This window comes from Gossypium arboreum, chromosome 11 (genome assembly GCF_025698485.1).
Source record: "Gossypium arboreum isolate Shixiya-1 chromosome 11, ASM2569848v2, whole genome shotgun sequence".
Classification (NCBI taxonomy): Eukaryota; Viridiplantae; Streptophyta; class Magnoliopsida; order Malvales; family Malvaceae; genus Gossypium; species Gossypium arboreum.
The window spans coordinates 135,282,865-135,293,514 of NC_069080.1; the positions used below are offsets into that span (position 1 = coordinate 135,282,865).

The following is a 10,650-nucleotide window of genomic DNA, read 5'->3' on the forward strand; positions in this document are numbered from 1 at the left end:
AATTCAAATGAATGTTTTGTTTGAATAATTTATATTTGAGTCAATAATAAACGGGTTTAAATCGCTAATTTTTATGGTCAAACTGAATTAATTAGTTGAATTTTTGGATTCATGTTAGAATTGACACATTTAATTAAAAATATTTAAACATTAAAATAATTAATTAAATATATTTAAACATTAAAATAATCAAAAGTCCTTCAACTTACGGACGAAAATTAATATTTTACTTTGGCCTCCCGATTTTTTAAAATTCCTAATTAAGCCTCACAAAAAGTATTGAAGTTTTCAAAATTTTCAAAAGTTGTCTTTAATTTCCTCAAATTTTTTTATTAAATCTCTTAAATTTTATTTTCAAAAAATGAATTTCATTAAACACCAAAAATTAAATAGATTGAATCCAAAATCCAGGAGTTACAAAATTCTCATAAATAACAAGAGTTTACAAAAAGACTAGTAAACAACACTTACTTTGGTTGATGTATGGTAAAATAAGTCTGAAAAGCAGCAAGCAAAAGTGCAGTAATGGCACCCGCAAGTGCAAAAACCGTCCAAGGACTCCTAAAATAAGTATGATAACCTTGAGCTGCATGATTAATCCACGGAGTCTTACAATGATTATGTATTTTCCATTTAACCCCACTGTAAATCATCGGACTAGGAACCAAATCAGTGTTCATCTTATTGAAAAGCTTAGCCACTTCTTCATCACTCCCCAATCTATTGTATAGTATGCCGGCATCTCTCAGGTCTTTAACATCTTCAGCTTCATCGATCAATAAGTCAAGGAAACACATATATGAACTGACGCTGAAATCGTTGTCGAAATCCGGACACATTTCGTAAGCTATTAAGTTCATGGTTGAATCATCGACGGGGATTGGCGGTAAACATAATTTTCCGATAAAGAAGATAGGGTTGAAACTGATGTCGGTTAAACGACTTGTTTCGCTAGCTTTTAACCATATCCCAACCTTTTTAAGCTCTTTTACGTTAGGAATGGTGTGTGACTGGCACCGTTTTGTTCTTGCTTCGTTGCTAGATCCGTGTTCAATGAAAAACGGAAAATACCACCGCCGTGGTTTTTCTTTTTTGAAAAGGAGTCTTACTCGTAGTAGAATCAATAAGTGAATTCGCTCTCCTTGATGCTGCTCCCACCACCATTCACTGGAGCAAAATCTGTATTAGTCGAAGCGAACCTATAAATTTTTTTGGGTGAATTACACTAACAGTCACTCAACTTTGGGGTAGCTGACAAAACAATTATTCAGGTTCAGTTCAGTCAGTGAACTTTCGAAAAATAACAAAATAGTCACTAATGTTATTGAAAAGTGACAAATCAGTCATTCATTAACATTTTTCATCACAAGCTTAATGTGGCCAGTTAACTAGCTGATGTGACCAGTTAACTTGCCACGTTGGACAAGTTGTCAAAGTGTCAAAAAGAAAAGAAAAGATGATTGGTTAAGGGTAAAAAGAAAAATAAGAGAAATGGAGAAGAAGAAGAAAAGAAGAACAGGGGAGGAAGAAGGGAAAATGGAAGGAGCTTACACGCTTCGTACCAACGATTCCCAAGGGTCAAAATCTTGAAACTTGAAATTTGATCATTAGGAATCACTGGTACGAATTCCTTCCATTTTCTCCTCCTCTTCTTTTTCTCTTCTTCTCCATTTCTTCTCTTATTCTTCTTCTTTTTTTTTTTTTTGTTCTTCTATTGGCCAGACTTCTTAAATGGGTTTGTTTAAATGACAGCTAGCCCACCCTTCAATGCCATGTCACTTTTCCATTACGTCTGTAATGGAAAATGGTTAAAATGACTGTTTTGTCAGCTACCACAAAATTGAGTGATTGTTGTTGTAATTTATCCTTTATTTATTTGGAACTGTAAATTTTTAACAAGCTAAATTTAAGGTTTTCAAAATCCAACTTGTTAAGTTATCGATTTATAAGTCTAATTGGTCTGATGAATTCATCCGATTTAATTAAATTAATTATTAAAAATTTTCAATTTGATTGCCCAGTTCAATTAATTTTTTTTTTCGGTTCAACCTGTTTATATAGATTTCCAAATCGATTGGTCCAATGACTTCCTTCGGACTGATACCTTAATTAATTTCCAATCCAAATTGATTCAAATAATATTGGCTAAAATACAATTTTTATTATTTTATTAATGCAAAATTTTACCATTTTAAAGATATTAAAATATAAAATTTCCATTTTAAAAAGTTGGATTTGAAATCATAAATTTTTTTCTAAAGAAATGTACACTCAAGAGGACCAAAGGAACTGGCAGGGAAAATTTGTTTTATGCACCATTTTCATCACATCATTTATGATCATATTTAATTAAACTTCCAAATCAAAGATAATGTGTCTTCTTTTAATTGAGTGGCACCATAGATGATATGGTGAAAATAGTCCATAAAATAATTTATCAAAGCAAGAGTAATTCCAAAATAAAAATTACATTTTAATTCTTTAAAATTATTAAATTATAAATTTATATATAATAAAATTATACTTTGACCCTCAAAATAAAAAAATATTTTGTTGAGTCTCTTTAAAAAAATATGAATTTATAAATCAATACATGAAAAAGTTTAAGAATCCGACCAAACTTGTCGGTCGGGCTAGTTGGAGAGAAAATTGAACAAGGTATTAATCCAGAATAAGAGATTAGATTAGTTGAATTGAGTGATCGAATCGATTTTCTTTATATTTTAATATATCTTTAATATTTTCAAAAATTTATATAATTAAATCGAATAAACTAATCAATGTAAAAACTTTTAACATTTATAAACTTGACAAAATGATTTTTTTTTTAAATTCCTTAAATTACCTGTCCTCGGCTGGGGTGATAACAGTGTCGTCGATGAACCTTATGATTGCATTCGTGAACTTGTTGCCATCGCTCGAGCTTGTAAGCAATTCAAGAACACGAAAAAGGTAATTGGTTCTCCAACAAGAACAGATCCGAGTACACAAATGTCAGCAAATCGTTTTTAATAAACAACCGGCCATAAAAATTAAACATATCATCATCACCATCATCACCGTAACGCAAATAAACTGCTTGTAAAATTGCGCAGCCGTCAACGAAGAACATCCAAGCCAGTTTCTCGTCATCGTCGCTATATTTCTCTAATTCCTGTGGTTCATAGCATTTCTTTAAGTCATCGAGCTCTTTCTTCATGTTGCTGTACACCTTAAGGTAGTCAATGTTTTTGACGAAATGTGCTGCTAATTTGAGCTTGAGCTCCATGGATTCATGGAGGGTGGGATCATCGTGGTGGAGTGGGCCGATTGAGATCACTTTCGGCTTGAAATACTTCTTGAAATCTTCATTACGGCGAAGGGTAGATGGGACTTTTCGTATCAATGGTTTGTCTCTGAGGGTGGGTTGGCCGCCGTCCAAAGCTTTGTATAATGACCGGAAATTCTCTAATTCGCCACTGCTGAGATCGACGTCTGTACACGGCATATCAATGCCCACGGAATCGTTGTTGCTAATGTTGTTGATGACTGTTTGATCAGTGGAAACTGCTCCGACAGTGCCGCCTCCTCCCTCCGTGGACGACATTTTCAAGCTGAGCTTTTGGAAGTAATAAACAAGGTGATTTTGTAAACCGTTTTTGGCAGAGTGAGTGATGTTGGAGAAAAGGTGGCAAAATGGCTACGATGAAAACAAATATTTCTTTTATATGTATACTCTTAATACCATATTATTAGTATTAATATTAGCGTGTTTTTTCATGTGTATATACTCTCAATATGATATTTTATATGTATACTCTTAATACCATATTATTCTTACTATTTTCACTATTATTACCTTTAATATTATTGTTATTATTTACATATATGTATAGATATTTTCATGTACTTATAAAATGCACCGTTTTCTTATTTTGTTATTATACATTTATCTTACACGTATATATTTTATCCTTATTGTTATGAATATTAGTATATGTCTTATAATTTATGTATATTTCTTTAATACATATAGGTATATGTTTATTATTAATAGATGTTTTCAACATTATTATTATGTATGTATATATTATATAAGTATTTTAACATTTTATTGTATATGCATTTTCATATATTATGTATATATATACCTTTTAAATATTGTATTTTTATACATATCATGTATATATTTGAATATTATAGTATATTTCTAATACTATTACTATTTACATATATATATATTTTACATACATATTCTTAATATCATTATCATGTATATATCTTCATTGTTTCCATTTCATGTTTAATTCTAGCTTTACGTTTAATATCTCATATATCTTTATGATTTTAATATATTTGTCACACTTATATTTGCTTCAATATATTTCTAGCTCTGTCATTTATCAATTTGCTTTGCGTTATTTCGAAAATCTTATTCTTGCCTCCTAATTAATTTCCATAAATAAGGCAATGTACCGATTTAACATCAAGTCATCGATTTCATCGCTATGTTGGGTGAAATTCGCTGGCTCGTGCTAAAAGCGGGACACCCTTCTAAAAAAAACCAAAAATTTCGAATTCTAGTATTTCAATCGGATCGCGATTAGATATTAAGTTGAACTTGTATTCTTGAGAATCAAGACAACGCGTGTTTTACAAGATACCAATTTTGGGCGTCGCGAGGGTGCTAATACCTTCCTCGTGTGTAACCGACTCCCGAACCCTACTTTTTCTCTAGATTTTGACGTAGACCTAAACTCGGCCTTCTTTTTTGTTTTAAAAATAAATTTATTAGGTGTCCGATCATACCTATAAAAAGGATCGGTGGCAACTCCCCCATTTATTTCAAAATCAAACTTCAGTTTTCAAGTTTTCACTAAATCGCCACAATTAGCGACCGAAAGCAAATTTTACGTCGGTACACTGATGGTAAGCAGTATCAAGATAAGCTGGATTAATCGTTGAAGAAGTTCCACTAGATGTACACTCTCCATGAAAAATCCATTTTTTATACCCCGAATAAAGCCATCAACAATTAGATGTTCGTAGACAACTTCACGAAAATGCCAATTGATGTTGCCACACTTCTTACACAGGCAAAGAATCATATTCCCTTGGCTTGCATTTTGAAATGCAAAATTTAGAAAAGTTTGTACTCGATTTCGATAGGCGTTGCTTACCCTTGACAAATTCATCCAACTCCTATATGTCGTAGTTCTTGAAATCTAAAGTTTACAATAAATTACACGGGTAAGTTGTTTATTTATAAGTATAATTAAGTTATGGAAGTTATGACATGATATATATTTATGTATTATGTAAGTTATCCGAATTATGTAAATTATGTAAGATATGATATATATTTATGTATTATATAAGCTATGTAAATTATGTAAGTTATCCGAATTATGTAAATTATGTAAGATATGATATATATTTATGTATTATGTAAGTTATGTAAATTATGTAAATTATGTAAGATATGATATATATTTATGTTGATGGGATTGTGATTGTGTTGATGGGAAAACACAAGGAAAGTGAAGAATTGGTTATTAGATTAAATTTACAAGTTTAGGGTTAATTAATTATTTTAATTAAGTCCATCATGTGTGCTTAATTATGGTTATTTTTATTGAGTCACATGAATGCTAAATCAACTCAGAATGAATGGGCTAATTCCTTAAAATAAATTAAAAAATTATTTTCCAAGTAAGTCAAGTCTAATTTTTGAACAATATTTAAAAATACAATTTAATTTAATTAAGTAATTTAAAAATAAAATAAAAGTAGACAATGTTTTTCATGATTAAAATAAAATAAAATAAAATATTTAAAATAAAACTTTAAATAAAATTTAATTTAATTATGTAATTTAAAAATAAAATAAAAGTAGAGAAAATATTTTTCGTGATTAAAATAAAATCAAATAAAATAACATATTCAAAATAAAACTTTAAATACAATTTAATTTAATTAGGTAATTTAAAAATAAAATAAAAGTAGACAAAATATTTTTCGTGATTAAATTAAAATCAAATAAAATATTTAAAATAAAACTTTAAATACAATTTAATTTAATTAGGTAATTTAAAAATAAAATAAAAGTAGACAAAATATTTTTCGTGATTAAATTAAAATCAAATAAAATATTTAAAATAAAACTTTAAATACAATTTAATTTAATTAGGTAATTTAAAATATAAAATAAAAGTAGACAAAATATTTTTCGTGATTAAATTAAAATCAAAGAAAATATTTAAAATAAAACTTTAAATACAATTTAATTTAATTAGGTAATTTAAAATAAAATAAAAGTAGACAAAATATTGTTCGTGATTAAAATAAAATAAAATAACATATTCAAAATAAAACTTTAAATACAATTTAATTTAAATAGATAATTTAAAAATAAAATAAAATATTTAAAATAATGTTGGAGAAAAATCGGCCATTATTGTTATTTTAATAGACACGCAAGCTACGGAATTGTATATGTTTAAATGACTAAACAGGCAAAGAAGTTTATTTTAAGACTAAACTGGCCCGGTTTAATAACAGAAATAAATCCATATTTGTGTTATTATCCAATTTACGTTCATATGAAAAATAAGATTAATAATAATTGATATTAAAAATAAAATAACATAATCAAATCTTTATCAGTTCTGCTTCCATATTTCATTTCAAAACTATATATTAACTTGTTCACAACTAATTTGTACAAAAGAACATGGTAATAAAATTTTACCAAAAAAGGAACATGGCAAACTAAATGGCAGATAACAGAAAACATAAGGCAGAAAACTAGATGGCAAATGTAAAGTAAGTAAAATGATCCAATATTTGAAAGGAAAATCAGCAATTAAATTTGTACAAAATCGGAGCCCCAGAAGATTAATTTTTCCAAAACCATCATGATGAGACTATTATTGATGAGAATTTTAAACTAAAACGTACCTTAATAATTTCAACAAGCCGGTCTACTCCACTCTCATCAGGAAACAGAGGTTGGAGTCAGAAAAATAGTATTTGTTAAGTAATTGAAAGTGAAAATGCATATAAATAAGCAAAAAAAGTATGCAATGAAACACGTGCTCGATAGTACTTAGAACTGATGTAAGATATGTTTGGTTCCCCTTTCACCTGACAAAGTAGTTTTTCAACAACCTGGTCTACTCCACTCTCACCAGCAAATAGAGGCTGGAGTCAAAAAAGTAGTATTTCTTAAGTAAGTTAAAGCGAAAATGCATAGAAATAAGTTAAGTAATTTAGCAACGAAACATGTACCTAGAACAGATGTCAATGGCTATGGTGTATTTAGTTGCACCAAATACTAATTTAGGTGCTCGATAATACCTAGAAAAGATGTAAGATAATAAGAGTAGCACCAAATATATTTCAGTTCAAGCAAATATAAAAACTTTATCAATATCTGTACCAAATATTACTTCGAAGATTAAATGGCAGGTTCAGTTGAACCACTAGTTGCAGACACATGAATTGTTCATTTGAATTAATCTTGTAAGATTAACGTTTAATGCTACTTAATGCTACTTGTTTAAGACTAACTTCTTGCATGTTTCTAAGTTCAACCGAATATGTACTTCAATCCTACTTAATGCTATGTTACACGGACTGTTCTCGTTTTCTCAAAAGTGGCACATATGCCCTGCACATATTCAGAGGATTGAGATAAAATCCTTCAAACATACGGAAAAGCTTTGAAAATTTTGAACACAAACTAGTATCTGACACGCGATTATATGCATTTGAGATCAAACATGACAGGAATCATTCTTTGCATGTATAAATGCAAGGTAGCAGCAATGGCTATTCGGATCAAAATTACAATTATCAAATAAAACAATTGCTAGAGATCATTTAAAATACTAATAATTCAGGTATGGTAGCTTCTGTTGCTTTTCCCAAATTCAAACTAGCAAAAAATATCTCTTCGTATATTACAGCTCAAAGAGAAAATAATTGGGCAAAAACATGAAATCCAGATTAAATTAGGCATAAATTAAGCATAACTACTACAAAGGAATGAACATTTCATAGTTCCAAAAAAGGAAGAGAAAATTAACATAGTCAATTGCTTGACGAGAAACATAAAACTCGAAACGTAAAATTTAATAGGAGCAGGAAGCAGTAACTATAACATTTCTTTTTCCAAATCACTATGTTTTATGTTATAGACATACATAAATCAAATACAACATGGGATTAAAAATGAGTAAAAAGAAATACCTGCGGGAAAATATCCATCAAGCATTTATAAAGCTTTTTAAAAAGCTATTAACCTGCAAATAAAATAACAAAAATTTACATAAAATCTGTAATCAAAGTCAAAAACGATAAAGGAAGTATTCACGAGGAGAACCATAATTTTAATCACGGTAATCAAACGTAAAACTATAAAAGCTTAATTTTAACAACAGATTTGACGAATAAATTAAACAAAAATATTACATGCAAAATGACGGAAATGGTTTCGGTGAATCACAGCAAGCGAGACAAGAGGAAAGGGAAAGGAGTTAGGGATTTCGGGGATGGGGGAACAAATTTAGGGAAAAAGTATGGGGAAAAAAGGGGATTTGGGGAAAATGTTAGGGATTTTGGGTTTGGGGAATTAGGGGAGGATTTGGGGAAAAAGAAAGTGGTGTTCTTTGTTTTAGGGATTTAAGGAAGGAAAAACCGAAATGGGGGAAATGACTTAGCAAAAAATTGAACTGATTTCGAGTAAAGGGGATAAACTTTAGGGGAGAAAAAACGACACCGTTTCAAATAAGGAGAATTTGTGGCGTTTTCATCAAAGCACCGCTAATGAGACCTTTTGCGACGTTTTAGGCAAAGCGCCGCTAATGCCACTTTTATCTACACTCCAAAACGACGCCGTTCTAAATTAAAGTCAATTACAATTTGTGGCGTTTTTTTATAGAAACGCCGCTAAAGCCACTAATATTCATAGGAAACAACGTCGTTTTACTTTAATGTATAATTAAATTTTGTGGCGTTTTCTAAAAAATACCGCTATTGCCTATCATTTGCAGCGTTTTATATATAAACACTGCTAATACCTTTGATACTAAAAAATAGTTTTTAAAAATTGATCAAAATTTAAAACTATATATTTAGAATTTCTTTTAAATTATATCCAAATAATGTTAGTGTAGTACAAAATATATATTTCATATATTTATATTAGGTGTAGTACAAAATGGCAAGAATCTCATAAAATTCCAAATATTGGTTCAGTCTTCAACAATATACCTTAAACTTTAAACCTCAAACCATAAACTTACACTCTAAACCCTAACTATAGTTGAAACTTTAATTTTGATTTAATACACATTTTAAAATACATCAATAAATTTTATATTGAACAAATATAAATATTATGTATGCAATATATAATTAATTAAATAAAACATGATGCTATTTATATCAATAATTGTGTTAATATTTTACAAGATCTAGATTAAATTACGTTTATGTACACAATTGCACACTAAACCACTTTTCATCTAAGCTATTTGGGATTTAACCTATTTTGATATATATTCTTTAAAATAATAATTTATATATATTTATCTTATTTATATTTATCTTCTAAATTAAAATTCAAAATTATACTCTAAACTTAAAACCCCAAACATGAGACTCTAAACCCTGAACCCTGAACCCTAAACCCCAAACATAAAAACCCTAACCCCAAACTTTAAACCCCAAAACCATTCACAGTAGCCCCTAAACCAACCATAAATCCTAGACCATAAAGCCCAAACTATAAATTCTAAAAATTGTTAACCCTAAACCATAATCTTAGACATATTTTTGGGAATTCGTGTGGCCAATGTTAGTGTAGTACAAATTAAAACACATATATATGTTTATATTCTTATATTAAATAATATGCGTATAGTACAAAATGGCATGAATCTTAGTAAAATCCAAATGTTCTTCATCCTAATAGTATCATTTCCTTGAACCCTAAACCTAAACTTACACCCTAAATATATAGGATCTTAATATATATTACAAGTTCTAATATATATATATATATATATATATATATATATATATATTACAAGTGACAAAAGTAATTAAAATAGAATCTTAATGCTTACCAAAACCCTAAAATAAATTAATTTTTTTCACTAATCATAACCTTTAATCCCTAATAGCATAACCCCTAAAACCATGAACATTAATATTATTCGACCCTGATACCTAAAACACAGTAAACCCCAAACTCAAACTCTAAAACATAAACCCATAACCCAAAATAATAAACATTATATCATAAACCCTAAAACTCTAAATTAACCATAGACATTAAACCTAAAATTCATAACTTTAAACCTTAAAATAACATAATTTTTTGCGGCGTTTTTATACACCGCTAATGATTCACATTTTGCGGTGTTTTAGAACAAACACCGCTAATTCTCAATATATTGCGGATCTTTACAAAAAACTCCGCTAATGCCTCTATAGCTAATAAATAGACATCGTCATTTTGCTCAACACTTTTGCAGCGTTTTTAAACAACAGCCGCTAATGCTTCACCTATTGAGGCATTTTAGAAAAAATGCCGCTAATTCTCGATATATTGCAGCGTTTTAAAAAAACACCGCTAATGCCTTTATAGCTCACCAATAGACG

The 10,650-nt window shown here is 29.1% G+C and overlaps 1 protein-coding gene across 1 annotated transcript; it reads right to left on the reverse strand.

Annotated features, from left to right (window-relative positions):
• Positions 1-467: 467 nt before the first annotated feature.
• Positions 468-3,586, reverse strand: LOC108471391 (UPF0481 protein At3g47200-like). Its single transcript, XM_017773019.1, has 2 exons — positions 2,946-3,586; positions 468-1,179 (listed from the first exon to the last, which is right to left on the reverse strand). The coding sequence occupies exons 1-2, from the start codon at positions 3,584-3,586 to the stop codon at positions 468-470; spliced, it is 1,353 nt and encodes a 450-aa protein (XP_017628508.1).
• Between the last annotated feature and the right edge of the window lie 7,064 nt (positions 3,587-10,650).

Excerpts from the sequence above, each read along its gene's own strand:
- LOC108471391 (XM_017773019.1), bottom strand. The coding sequence starts at position 3,586 with ATGTCGTCCACGGAGGGAGGAGGCGGCACTGTCGGAGCAGTTTCCACT. Across the intron at positions 1,180-2,945 it reads GAGAACCAATTACCTTTTTC|ATTTTGCTCCAGTGAATGGT; the intron begins GTGTTCTTGAAT and ends CGACTAATACAG.